Below are 15,204 nucleotides of genomic sequence, written 5' to 3' on the forward strand. Positions count from 1 at the left end.
AGTTCCATGTCTTCCTCTACCATTGCACTACATCTCACCCCACAAACTACAGCCTCTGTTAAACGCCCAGTCCCTTACTTACCCTTTGACCACACGCTGCACCAACACAAAGCAGGGTGACAATGACTGTAGCCACATCCTCCTACCTGGAAAGCCAGCACACCTTACCAACCCTGCTTCTTGCTGCCTTAGCCCTGCTTGATACCTTCCTGAAGCACTTTGAGTTGTGCAATGTGGCTTGGAGAACTTACTGTTGAGCAGATTGCAGCAGCTGCAGCAACATCGAGGAGCAAGCCACAATGGATCAGAAAAAGCTTTCTGTGTGGAGCTGTTTACCTTATGGCTCAGATAAGTGCTTGTATACAAGCACTGTTAACAGCTGCCATCACCATGTACCACTTTAAGTTGGCTTTGTACCACAACGTGGGAATGTCTGACTTAATTAGACAATAGGCACAAATATGTGTAACAATCACATTTAGATCTGTTTTTTTCTCTTCCTGACAATGTTCTAATTTAAGATCCTAGTTTCACTTAACCAGACATTTTTACTGGAGAGAACTTCATTCCCATACAGCACTTTCAAGGACCATGACTCCTCCAGAAATTTTTATTACACGAGCCAAATTCTGCTAACACTTCTATTGGTAACAGGTCACATACTTGGGGTTTGTTTTTAGACTAATGTTTGTTTAAAAAAGTGAGGAATACATTTTGGATTATAAGTATGTTCATTCCAAAAAAACTGTGAAAAGAATAAGGAGAGTCAGATGGAAGAATTTTACCTCTACTTTGTGCTGATTATATAATTTATCGAGAAATTGTTCCACAGGCCTCCAACAGATGCTATGCTGTTGCAGCCATGAAAAGTCATTCAGGGAGAGGGTAAAGGCCTCGAGGGTGTGGTCCACATGCTTTAGCACATATATCCTCTGTCCTGGCCTGCAGATAGCACATCTGGTCCAGGCATGGACCTGATGGTTGGCCAAAACACAGGCTTACAATAACTCTCCTTTTTTCAGCTTTAATGTAAGCCTGTTTTCTTGCCAAAATCAAATCCTGCCAAAATTTGGCCAAAGATGTTTGCTCAATTGTGCAATATCTTAAGTTTATATCCAACAACTCTTTGCAAAAACAATTGTATCGTGTTTTTAATGTTTACAGGCATTAACAATATTTAATTTTAAGTAGAATTTTACTGCTGACACTCTTGTGTTTTACAGTAAATTACCTTAGAGAGGGTTTTTCCATTAGCTCTTAGTGTCACGAGTCCTGCACAGCACACCAAAGCACTGGAGCTAGAAAGACCAGAACTTGGAGGGATGGTTCCATCTAGCAGACAATTCATTCCAGTTGGGTTATTAAGACCAAAATGTTCCTAACAATGAAAAAATAAACAATCTCAGTTTCAAGTACTGACAGGCTCAGGCTTGCAATTATCTGATACTTAGAAAGAGAATCTTTCTGCTGAGTTGTTGGAACCAAAGACCTGCTTCTGGTATCTCCAAAATAAAGCAAAATTTTCATGCTATTCTTTAAGAACAAAGCCAACGGTAAGGCTTCAGCCAAAGGTATGTCTGCAGTTCCTGTATACAAACATACATGGGCTCACAGAACTGTACCCCAAGCAGAATTCAGTGTGGGCTAAGTGCCCAAGAATTTACCAAGCTTCGTGGGTGGGTTTTACAGCACTGGCTCAGCTCTGAGCTGTCATGGTGACAGTACCGGAGGTTACCAATCATTTTACACCCTCCTTTCGTCTTTTTTTCCTCAGCTCCTCACTAAATGCATCCCAAAGAGCTTGCGGTCCACTTCATGCCTCACTTTTAATGCTGTCATGTGGTATTAGGGAGCCACATCATGTTGATCAGGAACTAGTAGCCATGCAGCTGTGTTCAAAGCCAGATACTTGTATCTCCTGAAGCACCCACAGGACTGGCACTGAAAAAACCATACCGGTATTTGAAGCACTACGCTTTAGGAGGCACCAGCAATGACAGATCTGTCATGCTACTTTTAGAATAAAATTTGAGACATTTTTACATACATGACAAATATCACAGATAATATATTTAATAGAGAAGTCATAAATTGTCGTGCATATATTCTTTTAATTACTCTTTAGTTGTGTCTTTTTATCTAGCATAACTTTAATATAAATTTCTCTCTTTTGTTAGTTAGAAGTAAACATGCAGTACATACTAAAAAAGCTTTGCACGTATATGGGGGGGTATATGAACAACTATATTCTGATATGGACTTATATGTCAATGAACTATATTAAAATAATCAGAAAAATAGTCAATAATGAGAAAAATGACAGTGTTTCCATACAGAAGCGCCCACGTTCAAAAGATTTCTACTACTTTTCCTGAAATAACTTCAACCATAAATACCACTGGTAGAGATCAGCAAACACAAAGCACCTCCTTTAATGTTTTCTAGCATCACTCCAAATTTTAAATTTCCCTTTCTACAAACAGAAGGGAATTCATACCTGAAATACTGCTGCTGCCCTTCATGAAGAACACTAGACAGGCTTGTTCAAAAACAGAAAATGCTTGAGTAACCAGAAACTGATCCACAGTTTCTGGACTGTCTTGAATGTGAATCAGGCTTGCAAACTTATCACGCAATGTTTAAATAGAAAACGTATTTTGGTTTCAAAAATGAAAATGGACTTTGCCAAGTTCTGCAATAGTTCTGTCCCAAAAGGATAGCATGTTCAACTTAATATAAACAGATTATCCCGTTGGACCCTCTAAATACTTGTATTTCAGTGTTTAAGTCTGTAACATTCATGCTTATTTTCTGCCAGTGCTTGAGTCTGAAAACCTGCTTTGTAAATTAACCTTCTAGTATAAAAGCTTGTCCTTAGGAAACAAATCTCAGTAGCAGACTGCAAAATAAGGAAAGTCAATTGGTCATGCTAGCCTTAATATAAGAAAAGATATATTGCAAAGAAACTTAATCTATATATCTACAGTCAATGCAATTTAAATGCATGGGTTACTGAGCTATATAAAATTGAAAATACTCACGTTACTGCAAATGTAAGTAATTTATTGGGATCTAAACATAGCGGGGGGTCTGTTTAGAACTATGGATCGTAATGAAGTGATTCGTGGCACTGATTGTTCCAAATATCGTATTTTGAAGACATCAGTGCGAGGTCTAAAGCATGCTTCCTTGGCTGCCCGCAGTGCTTATCTACTAGATCACCCTGTGGGGTGACCCAGATGGCCTAACTAGAGACAAGCTTCATGTGCTTTCAGAAGCACATTTACCCATAATTTGGGCTGGCTGTGGTGAACTTACCTTGCCGTCACTGTTTATCCCATCTACCCTTCAAGAAATGTCACTGGACTGACACTAGGCTGAGAAGTCACTGTGTGTTTTTTTTACTCAAAGGTCCATGAATCACCTGCAAAGGACAGGATTTATAGGATGCCTCAATTCTGAGTTCAGGCTGCCTCCCAGGACAATACTGACGATCAGCAGTTGGTTTCACAAGCAGTTCAGTCTTCAAGTCAGTCCGGAGACAGGCTAGCTCACAGAGGAGAAGATAAAGCTCAAATGAGCAGACAGGAAAACGTCTGTCTGTTCAGTGTTCCAGCCTTTACCGTAAGCGCGCCGTTTCCTGCATAGCTCTACTCTTAACTCACTTAGGAAATTTTGAAATTCCCATTCAGATTCCACACACTGAAAGTCTGGATAAGTAATGGTTCTTACTGGATAATTCCTTCTGTATGTGGTTTATATACTTTCTGAGATTTCTTTTGCCTACTGCATGAGTCAGTTTTGCTCAGTTGTTGTGCGTGACTTGTATGTTTCCAACATTAATGGAAACTATGTTTTTTTAAAATGTTTCCATAGGAAGAAAAGGACTAAAATATGACCTTTGTATCCTGACAGACATGACTCCAAACCTTTTTAAAAAACAAATTTTAATTGCATGAGTCCAGTGGGAAGCATTCTTTTTAACTTTAAAATACAAAAATGTCATCTTGACACGAGTTTGATCATGACTTTACTAAATAAGTGATTATTTGGTATCATAATTTATGTAATAAATATGAATATAGTGCTGTGCAAATATTTTAAAACAAAACCACTCATATCTCATCGTTAAATAACTGTATTCAAGAAACGACAGAGAATGCAGGAAAGTAGTTTCAGGGTGAACGGATATGCATGTCATATTTTACTTCCACATTAATTTCATAAGTTAAATAGTTTTGGCTTACCTGAATACCCTTCAGTCCACATAGGAAGTAGTTATGCCACTGAAGTTTGGTTTTGTTAATCTGAATGTCATTAACACTAGTACTGAAATCCCTGCAAAAACAGAAAAACCTTGAGGCTTTAACTTGTCAGTAAATCTAGTCTGAAAAAACATGGCTTATTACTGCCACCTGCTGATGAACAAAAACATTTCTGTTATTTTTTTCAGTACAATATTCTATTGTACAGATCTTCTTTATTAATCAATTCTATGTTTCAGATAGAAGCATAATAGTATTTCCTAAAGTAACAGAATTTATTACACAAATTCAGAGATTAAACTGCCCTTACCACCCATAATCAAGGCAGCATGGCTTCCATCACATGTACACCCTCTCTTAAATCTCTCAGAAAAGTATAAATCTAACTAATCATACATGTCAAGCCTAGAGTAGAGATAAATACACTTTGGGCTTTCTTGTAATCCCTGAGGAATTCATCTTCATTACCTTTGCTGTGAATGGCAGCTCATTAAAACAGGCCTAATGCTGTAAAATTGTATTATGTATGTTACAAGATATAATTAAAATAACACTTTATCTATTTCCTCCAGGATAACGCTGATAATAGTTTTCCTACTGCATTTCAAAATAATAAAAATGGTAAACCTGAGTGTTCCTAAAGAAACTAATGCTACAGATAGGTGCTTTAAAAATATACATGGAGTGATGTGCAGACGCCTTGGAGGGGCATGCATTAATCATCAGGAAGGGTAGATTGTTTAGAAGTCTATACTGTCAAACACCCAATAATTGTATCTACCTGATGCCAGTACAGCAGATGTCCAACAAAGAAAGAGTAAAGGCACTGAGAATGTCAAGCAAAGCTAACAAAAATTATTCAAACCTTGTAGGCTAAGTTGTGCTTTACAAGGCAAGGTCTGCCAAACAATATGAAAAGAGGCAGCTGGATTCCCTGGAAATATTTAGTCTTAATGGAAGGAAAAAAAAAGAACCTTTCAAGAAATTACATGCAAGGAGACACTTCGCAGCTTTTAAGAGAACACAAATTTTCTTTCTTATGCTAGTCCCAGTCTGTATCTGTAAGCTATATAGGTTGGTGACGTGCTGTTTTTATTTTTGTCCAAAATAATACTGCTAGTTACTACCTGTAAAAAAATACCAGTGTGAAGGTGTCTTTACCAGTGAAGTATTCTGTTCCCTATAGAGAACCTATGTTAGTCATACTAATATAAAGCATCTTTACAGTGATATAATTGTCTTCAAATAATGGCTGAAAACTTCACTTTATTGTGATGCAGTTAAAGGCTGCAATTTTTGTGTTTATGCAAACATAGGTTCTAATGCTAGCTATGTTGTAGTGAGCTACTCCACTTGTATTGCCAATCTACCCGGGTCAATGCTACAAGACAGATATCACATTTCAAATATCAACTTAGAATTACCATTTTCTCAGTTATACATTCACTTTCAATATTCAGTACAGTGCAGAAACATCAGAGATTGCTATACAGTTTAACATATAAGTTGCTATCTTCCCATCCGAATTGTTCAAAATAGTGCCACTTACAGGACTTCATCAACAATGCAGCACTGAAGAATTGTAGAGAGTTAACTGCAAAATACTGGGGATTTTAGAGTAACAAAAAGATCTGAAAGGGAGTGTGGAGATTACAATACAAGTAAAGTTCAAGGATAGCAGTAAATTCTTCCAATTTGAGATTCACATGTCTTCGGAACAATCTTCCAGAGAATAAAACAAATTGTTTTTGTTACGGCTTTTGAATATAATCAAAAAGCAGAAGTACAGTAGAAAATGACTGTCAAAAGTAATGAAGAATAAAATAATCCTCTGTTTACTTATGTTTGTTTTCTACAATAACCTTAAATTATTATTTTAAAAAAGCAAGATGCTAGAAATCAATGTGTAAAAGTGATTATCATAAAGTGAATTTAAAGTCCTCTTTTCCTCAAAAAAGGGTCCTAAAGTATTTTATCTGCATAATTCTTTTTATGCAATCAGACAAAGTTAGAATGAAATGAACAAAAAGACATATACTATGGTATATATTTGCTGGTTCTGTGGATAAATGAAAATAATGACTTCTTAAAGTGCATTTTGCAGATTTCTGTAATCTCACATAGAAAAAGAAAGAAAAGTTGGCTGTGAACTTGGCAAGTTTCACATGCACATAATTCATACAAACACAGGATGTGGAACTGGCAAGGTCCCCAGAATCCTTAAGTCTTTTTGTTGTTGTTATCACATTCAATTTGTTACAAAAACTCATTCCTAAATGCCCGAGCTATATCTTAAATCAGAAAATTTTCAATCTTGCCTTCAGTCCTCCTACTGCAAGGTAGGAAGTCTGATATAAGTACTTTGTGAAAACAAGTAGAATAAAAAATAGGGGAAAACATCCCCTTGAGATAAAAATACCTTGACATTGTCTGTTCCAACCTTTCCATTTTAAAGGACTCGTGGTAAGGCTTTCCCTCCTCCAGGGCTAGATATAAGCATTTTAATTGGTCTGTATAATTAGAATAGGTGAGTTTCTTGAATAATGTGGAAAAAAAAATGTGGTTGAGGTGTTTTTCCTTCCTTGAGTAGTAATTAATCCTTACTTCTGGGAGACCAATTTGGCTTTTTCGCACAGAGCCTCATTGTCTCGGCAGTTTCTTAGTTTTTCTGTTTGAACTCTCTGTAAAAAAATCTAATTGTTTTTAAAAGATTTTCAGGTTATTCTATGAGATGGAATGATAATTGATAATTATCGTGCTTTGACATTTCTGAAAGCATTTTGAGATGTGTGATGTCAGATACTGTCTGTACAAGTCTTTCTCAATTAAAAAGGTGCTGTGTGAAGAGGAGTTATCTGGATCTTCAAGAGACTTTAACTTTTGAATACCATTTTAGCTCAAATAATATTTAAAAGCATCTGATCAGCTGAGATGCTTTATGATGAAAAACAAAGTTTTTGTTTGTTTGTTTTGTTTTTGCCACCTATTCTCTGTTCTGTTTTTCCTAAAGTTAATATGAATAATCAGGGTGGATGAGGGCTACAGAACTGTTACATGTTACATGAACTGGTAAACAGTTCACAAAACAAGAATGAAATAGGTAACAGTGATTCTACAGAGGCTTATGGTTAGCCCTTGCTAGCCAAAGGCCTATATATACGCATGCATTCACTACAGGCATAAACATCTAGCAGTGGAACAGGCTGGGGGAAAAAAAGATATATTGTCAACCATTTTGTTATGTGGTATAACATTCAAAGTGTTGAAAAATATTTCTTTGTTATGAAATTATGGGCATGTTTTAGCTTTGTTTTTAAGCAACAGTGTCTCAACAAAACAGAGAATGCTTAATGCCATAATCTGAAACCTTTTCTTGGTTTATGGTTTAAAACATATGATTTTAAACTGAAAACAAGGCAGATGTAAAAATACAGTGACTGTGCACACAATTTGAATTCAAAGGCTGTAATTCTAGATCTGGTAAGAACTGTATGTGCCTCAGAAGGCTATTTTAATTGCCATGTAATGAGCCAAAGCTCAAAAACCACATAAATATGTTTACCTTTTGGTTACTGCTTTATTTAGCATCCTTTGTAATAACTTTCCCTAATCAAAGCTGTTACAATCCTGAAACTCTTGTCTCTTGAACAAGAAGTTGAAGCCCCGTTGCAGGTTTCTATCACAGAAAAGTAAAGTCTTCCACTTCCTTCCCCCCACTCATCACTGTATGTTCCCACTGTTTACCCTGAGTTAGCTTTTGTGCTGAATCCATGACAATTCAATTCACTAAAATGACAGAAGATTAATCAGGGCACACTTTACCTTAAGATTGTTACTACACCAGGGAAAAGGCAGAGGATGAATCGATGTTGGAAGCGGGAATAGGGAGACCAGGGGTAAAAGAAGCAAGTCACCGCCCCTTCGGGAGTGGTGAGCTCTTAATTCAGCCCAGCCATATTGTGAGAACATACACAGAGTGTAAAGTATTTGCGTATTTATACTTTGCATGGAAGTGAAAATTCCTCTTAACTGCCTAACTTGCAGGTAGCAGCTCAGAACGTGTTTCATAAGATCTGAGCTTTAACCAGGAATATGTGCTTAACTAGTTCCCACTCTTGGCAGTATGTTCCTTGGGGAAAATTTCTTCACTCAAAGCATTGTGTAGTATTGGAACAGGCTGCCCAGGGAAGTCGCTGAGTCACCATCCCTGGAGGTCTTCAAAAAATGTGTAGACGTAGTGCTTAGTGACATGGTTTAATGACAGACTTGGCAGTGCTAGCTTAAAGGTTGGACCAGATGATCTTAGAGGTCTTTTCCAACCTAAATGTCCCTGTGCTGCCTGCCATATGTTGCACCTTCAGGGAGTAATTTATCATTGGCTTAAGCCAACTAAGTTGGTGCTGATTTGATTTTTGCAAAATGCCCAATAAAGTTCGTGTCAATGAGTGACCTGCTCTGAACTACCAGGCTATCACACAAATATCAGTCAGTTGCAAGGAAGAAGGCAGAAAAATGTGGCTGGAGTTGAAAGGAATGGCAGGAATATTTCCATACATTCAGCACTTGTGAGACCATATCTGGAATACTGTCTCCAGTTTTGGGCTTCCCAGTAGAGAAAGACATTGACAAAGTGCCAAACAGTCCAGCAGACGGCCACCAAGATGGCTACAAGGCTACTACAGCACATCATGTGTAAGGACAGACTAGGAGAGCTGGTTTTATTCAGCCTGCAGAAGAAAATTGAATGGGAGAATCTCATTTGAGTCTTTGACCACTCATCACATGGCTCCACAGAAGATGAAGCCAGACTCTTCTTAGAGGTATATGAAGGAAGCATAAGAGGAAACAGGCAATCTGCAGCAAGAAAAAAAACAATTAGACATGAAGAAAATATTCTTCACAGCAAAGGTGTCCAAACTAGAGAACTGGTTGCTCAAAGAGGTTATAGAGTTTGTCTTTAGAGATACTCAAAATTTGAATGAAAAAGGCCCTGTAAAACCTGCTGTAACTTTGAAGTTAGTCCTAGATTGGACCAGATAATCTCCAAAGGTCCCTTACAACCTAAATTATTCTATGATTCTGTGAACAAGCAGCTGTGGAAGAAGTAGAAGAAGGAATACAGGCTCTTTGAGACAGGATTGTTGCTAAAGCCCTTGTGTTGTGAAAATACAGCCCCAGGTTCTCCAGAGTAGTCCCAAAGACAACAAGAGCAGGGGAGTGTTAGCTGACATATGCAGCAATTGATTACAAAACGTTTCACTCCTTCCCCAGGAGAAACTGAACTGCTGCCAGCTGAGAGGGTTACAACAAAGATGAGCTAAAAGAGGTGAGTGGGTTGCACTTTTAGAAAGATTGAAAAATCAGAGGCTTCACAAGAGAAATCCAAACAAACAGGTGGCAGACAGGAGCAGTGAACCTACTGCTCTAAACTAATATGCACAGAGTTGGTCAAATGGGATTCCATTTGCTTGTATCATTCAATGTACACAATTAAAATCCATACTGCAATGTAAGTTTGTCAAACCTCACAAAAGTTAATCTGTATTGCGACTACATAAAGAGGTTCATAAATAAACAATTACTTACAAGTACAAAGAGTTTGTATTGGCCAGTTGCACAACATCATTATTTACAGGTTCTACTGCAATCAGTATATCTTGTTCTATAGCCATGGGGAGCACAGCATAACCACAGTAGTCTATATGTTCTCCTACCAAAGAAACAGATGATTAAAAATATTTTTGAGTAAGTCTTTCTTGAGTAACAGAAACAGGGCTCCTACGGGAGTTCAGTGTTGTTTACCGTACTAGACAGCTTCTGAGTATAGTCTCAATTCTTACTATTTAAAGTACACCTGAAAGTTTAGGGTGCATTTCCTCCATTTTGTATTACTACACAAATATTTTATTCTTTAGTGATTTTATCTATTGCACCTGTTTATAAATCTTCATGTTTTAACATTGGCTTATAAAAATTTAAAAAACACTATGTATATTATTGCCCAGAATGAGAACAACTACCTACATTATCTGTAAACTTTTGTGTCGGTATGGAAAAATAATTCTAATCGATTACATTTAACTGATGACTGGAAGAGATAAAGTCAGTACATGACTTCCCATTATGTGATTTCCTCTGCTCATGTGGCAGATTCATTGACCACTGGATAACTGGATAAGGCTTGTGGTGGATTTATTTTCATAAAATTTCTGGACTTTTTTCCAAGAAGGTTATAATTATATGTAAATAACAACTAATACATATAGGTGCAACACTAAGAACACCAAGATGAAAATCATCATTAACTGCACAATGGACTAATTAATTTTAAAGCTCTGTTTTCCAGGTTCCTTTTACTTACGAAGTCTTCAAATGTGTATGGTTCCTCTATGCATATACAAGAAATTGAGCTCTAGGGAGAGCACAATCCTAAGATGGATAGACAAATCTAAAAAGTAAGGCAGCCACAGAAACACAGGTAAGTCCTAGATAAACAGCATTTGTGTCTCTCCAGGCAGCATGTGAATCACAACCAACTGTTCTGTGGATGCACCTCTATGGCTGAGATCCTGGTAGAATCATTTCATACCTTCATATGCATTCCTGTTTGGCTAGCTATATCTGGTAACTTAAATTATAATGAATGAGAAAAAAATATAATGATTTCATTTATGGATGCACTGTTCAGCAACTACTTTGATTAGATTTGCAAAGCTTTTCAAAAGAATTGTATCCAACCATAAATTGGAATGTTACTCCAGTTTTCAAAATCATTGCTGCTCTCTATGATTTTATCCAAAACTGATATTTGAGTGTGAAATTCTTTATAATAAGGTGTTGAAAAAGCTAGGAAAGTATTATATTCTACTTTCCTTTTATCACATGCAACTTTTCTAAGAAAAAATAAAAATAAAATAAAATAATATAAAATAAAATAAAATAAGAAATAAAATAAAATCCAACATTATTTTAGATTCTATGTTTTAAATTACTAGGCTTCTGTGATGTCAGATAAAATAAAATAATAAAATATTAATATTTCTCTTACCTATTAAGTTGACTCGCCCTGGTGCACGAACATAAAACTTGGGAGCTGATCCAAATTTTGCTATAAAACTCTCCTTCAGCTTCAGCAATCTGAAAGGCAGGTTGGAAACCTTTAGAAGGACTATATTTGCATAAAAGATGGGAAGCCTGTTGTCTAAAATGTGTTCTAAAGTAATTTTGGTTTAACTTTTTGAAGTACAACTGGTTTTCTCTCCTATATCAGGAGCTACATTAAGCTGCTTCTTCCTGCTCTTCACCTAACACATGACAGATAAGATTGTTTAAGATATCCTAATTGATAAGAATTTTGTTTTAAATACAAGTAGTCATAAACTAATTCAGGAGTCAGATGTCCAATGGTAAACTATTGTTTGTACGTTCCCTTGAAAAGGATGAAAGCGACCCGCTTTTACTTAAGTCCTCCACCTTGGCTGCCTCCAGCCAGAAGCAGAGAAGGCAGTTGCCTTGTGTAACAAAACTCCATGGCCTCCACCTACCTTTCCTATGCCACAGCTCTGTAAAACTGTTTGCAGGTAAGGAAGACGTGCAGCAGTACAGATCAATGGCTTGTTTGTGGCACTGGGGTTTGTCACATAAACACACATGAAGGCACCCTCTTCAAAGTCAGATTTGATTACACTAGGCCTGAGCAAATGGATTTTCTTCTAAATTTTGACTTTTTCAAACTTCGTATGAGCCTTTGTATGAGCACCATTTCTGTACGGTGAAGAGAACTAAAATTCCAAACCTCCAACTATCCCTGTGACTTATTTAGACAGTATTTACAGTTTTATAGCAACAGTTCCAAGAAAGTTCTTCAGGTTTTCCATTTGGAGGTTCTAGACGTGTCACTGAAAATTCCAAAACAGAGAAAGATTTGGCATATTCTTTTGTTTCATAAGACTGTAAAGATATTTAGCTTCCACACAGTGCTTGCAAACTTGGGATGCTTCAGCATGTCATGCTGGAACAGTGGGTAAACAGACTCTGAGAAGAAATTAAGCCGTTATCTTAGTGAAGCATAAGTGATTTGATAGCGATTCACTTCAAAACTACCTTAAAGCGATTTAGGGTACACACTAACCCATTAACTTTCTTTAACGTAAGCAAGACACTAAAATGATAAACAAGAAGTAATAAGAAAAGAAAAATTAAAACAAGTCTTATAATATCTCGCCAGCATACCCTGGTGACTTTAAAACATGTACCAAATTATCAGTGTTGTTATTATTGTTATTATTATTTGGTTTTTAGTCCACTAAGAAAAATCCAGGCTGCTAAGCCTTTTACATTCAGTCTAAAACTAAAACTGGAAGCCTAGTTAATGCAAAACTTAAGTAAGAAGACAGCAATGAGGAACAGATGTTACAAAATTTCACAGTCAATTATTTAGTTTGTACTTCTCTGTAAAAGCTGTGTTATTGTCCAACTATATATATTCAAATGTTTTGTAAGATTTCTCTAAATGGAAAGCTACAAAACATTATTTGTTGTGAATTTTTGTAACAGATCTTTCTGTACATTTCTGCCTTGGAGCCCACTAACAAAGCTGTATTGGGGCCCTCTTTAACTTGCTTACAATCTTCCCCAGTATTGACTAGTTTATCACTCTTCCAATTAGCAGAAGCAATTTCTGCCATTTCATTGTACAATCCCTTTCCTAGATCCCATTAATGATAATATTGTAGTCCATGGTGAAATAAATCTGTTAGCAGAGTTTTAGATGTTAACTTTAGCCCTTTTTCTGTCAGTATTTAGAATGCTTCTTTGTTTCACAGATGATTTCATAGTGGTGCTAATATCAAGAGACTAAGTACAAACAGAGCAGTCATAGGGGCATGTTTATCGAAGTGCTGATTGAGCTCTTAATGTGGGTTTTACACACAAGTCTGATGAAAGGCTATTTACGCGCTTTGGCCTTTTTGTTGCAACACGCATGCTGCAATGTAAGCACCTACATCAAAGCTGATTGTCAGAAGTGTTAAGCAAATGCATCCCTCGCAACTTTACACCTCCAAATCTAGAAAAGCTGAGCTTGTCCTTTCCACGTGACTTACACTGTAACAGTGCACTCTGCTGCGGCGATCGCAAATTTAGAAAACGCCCCTTGCCAGTGCTAACGCGGGTAAAAGGACTCATTCAACTGCCCGCGTGTTCTACTGCCACACACCAGGTGCAGCACCATGGGCAAGAGCACACGTCGTCCCAGCGAATCGCACAGGCCATTCATTACAGCCCACAAGACGAGGGGATAACCGAATATCCCCAAAACTCTGCGAAGAGAAAACGTCGGGGGAAGAGCTGAAGGCGCCATTCCTCCTCCCGCCGCACTGGGCGAGGGGCAGCAGGGCTGCGAGGGCTGCCTCGGGAGGGGACCGGGGGGCCGCGGCCTGCTTGCCGGCGGGGGCCGGGGCACACCGGGGCCGCGGGGGCCGCGCTGTCGGAGCCGAGCCGAGCCGGGTCAGGCCACGACACCCACAGGCTGCCCGTCCCTCACACGGCCGGCCCGCCCCCACCCCGGCCCCCTGCTCACCACCCGCCCCTGGTGCCACGGCGGCTGCAAGGCGGAGGCTGGGTGCTGCCACCCTGGCACGTCCCCACTCACCCAGCCAGGCAAGCACCCACCTGGGCTGCTCCACCAACTGCACCGGGAGGCTGCTGGGGGCGTCCCCCGCCATGGCGGCTCCCCCCCGCCGGCCCCTGCTGGAGGCGGGCGGTGGCTCTGGCGGGCTCGCGGTCACGGGACGGGCAGGCACCAGCCTTCCGGGTGGCGGGGCTGCCGGCACGGCCTCCTCCTCCTCTTCCTCCCTGGCACGGCTCCGGCTCCGGCCCTGGTCCCGGTCCCGGCCCCTCCGTGCAGCCCCCGGGCCGGTGCCGCGGGGGGTCGGCGCCCCGCAGCCCTCCCGGCGGCGGGGCCGCTCAGCTCCTGGCCCAAGGCGGTCCGCAGGTGGCTGAAAAGCTGTTGCAACGCGTGCAGAAGGCGATCTTTTACTTCGTTCCTATCGGAATTTAGCTGGCAACAAAGAAAGATTAAAAACAGCCCCCAGCGCGGTGCGGGGTGTTGAGGCCAGAGCTGCCCCCAGCACGGTGGACTGGGGCAGCGCGGTCATGCAATGGCAGGGCAATCAGCAGTACTTCCCCCCGGCATTATTTTTCTCCTTTGGGTTTTCTGGCATGTGGGTTTGCTGCTTTCCCTCAAACAAGTAGCTTCACAGATCCCATTACCCCTCAAGATTAATGGCAGCAGTGACTTTGAGGAGCTGGAGCTTTTCCAATGTGTTTACAAGCCCAGCTCATTGTTGTCCATTTTGCTGTTTAAGGCTGCTAATAATCACCTCAGAAGTTTTAAATGCCTGGACTGAGAAAAAATATAGTAATGTTCCATTCTATGATTAATGCCTTTCTGAAGCAATTTCCCAGGGGCAGAATTGAAATAGAAGTAGCCACAGGAGAGGAAAAAAAAATGATCAAAAACTGTAACATAAAACGACCTGCAGAAAAGAATGGAGACAATAAATATTGCAAACTTGTCTAGGAGCTTGCAGGATCCACCAGCCTCGCAGTGTGGGAGGGCAACGCTTGCATGTCCAGCTTTTTTCCCCTCGTTCACCTGAAGGCAGCAGCAATTACTTTGTTAAAGTCTTTAGAAAGCCAGTGACTCCGCACCTTGCGGGGCCCGTGCTTTTCACAGGTAAAACCCTGTTAGGGCGGGTGGTTGGGTGATATTTGGGTACGGTAATGGTAGCGCACGGAAAGCGCTCAGCGGCACCGAACACGGCAGGACGACGCGCTAAGGCCTGTAGGGCTGCGGCAGCACAGCGGCCGGACTTTTCAAATTCCCCGTCAGGGACACAAAGCGGCACGGCTCCCAGACCCGCTGTGCGGTACGGGT

General features: G+C 39.7%; 1 protein-coding gene across 2 annotated transcripts in view; it reads right to left on the reverse strand.

The window, feature by feature from the left end:
- The window catches only part of GALK2 (galactokinase 2), a 55,470-nt gene extending 41,369 nt beyond the window's left edge, over nt 1–14,101 (reverse strand). Inside the window, exons 1-5 of one of the 2 annotated variants that reach the window (XM_035553790.2) lie at nt 13,938–14,101; nt 11,314–11,402; nt 9,852–9,975; nt 4,248–4,338; nt 1,232–1,378 (exon numbers count right to left, since the gene is read on the reverse strand). In XM_035553790.2, coding sequence (XP_035409683.1) covers nt 1,232–1,378; nt 4,248–4,338; nt 9,852–9,975; nt 11,314–11,402; nt 13,938–13,990 — 504 coding nt within the window. In that variant the 5' untranslated portion in view covers nt 13,991–14,101. The remainder of the gene's footprint in view (nt 1–1,231; nt 1,379–4,247; nt 4,339–9,851; nt 9,976–11,313; nt 11,403–13,937) is intronic. The other variant, XM_035553791.2, reaches the window with a different exon arrangement.
- Between the last annotated feature and the right edge of the window lie 1,103 nt (nt 14,102–15,204).

This window comes from Cygnus atratus, chromosome 11 (genome assembly GCF_013377495.2).
Source record: "Cygnus atratus isolate AKBS03 ecotype Queensland, Australia chromosome 11, CAtr_DNAZoo_HiC_assembly, whole genome shotgun sequence".
Taxonomy (NCBI): Eukaryota; Metazoa; Chordata; class Aves; order Anseriformes; family Anatidae; genus Cygnus; species Cygnus atratus.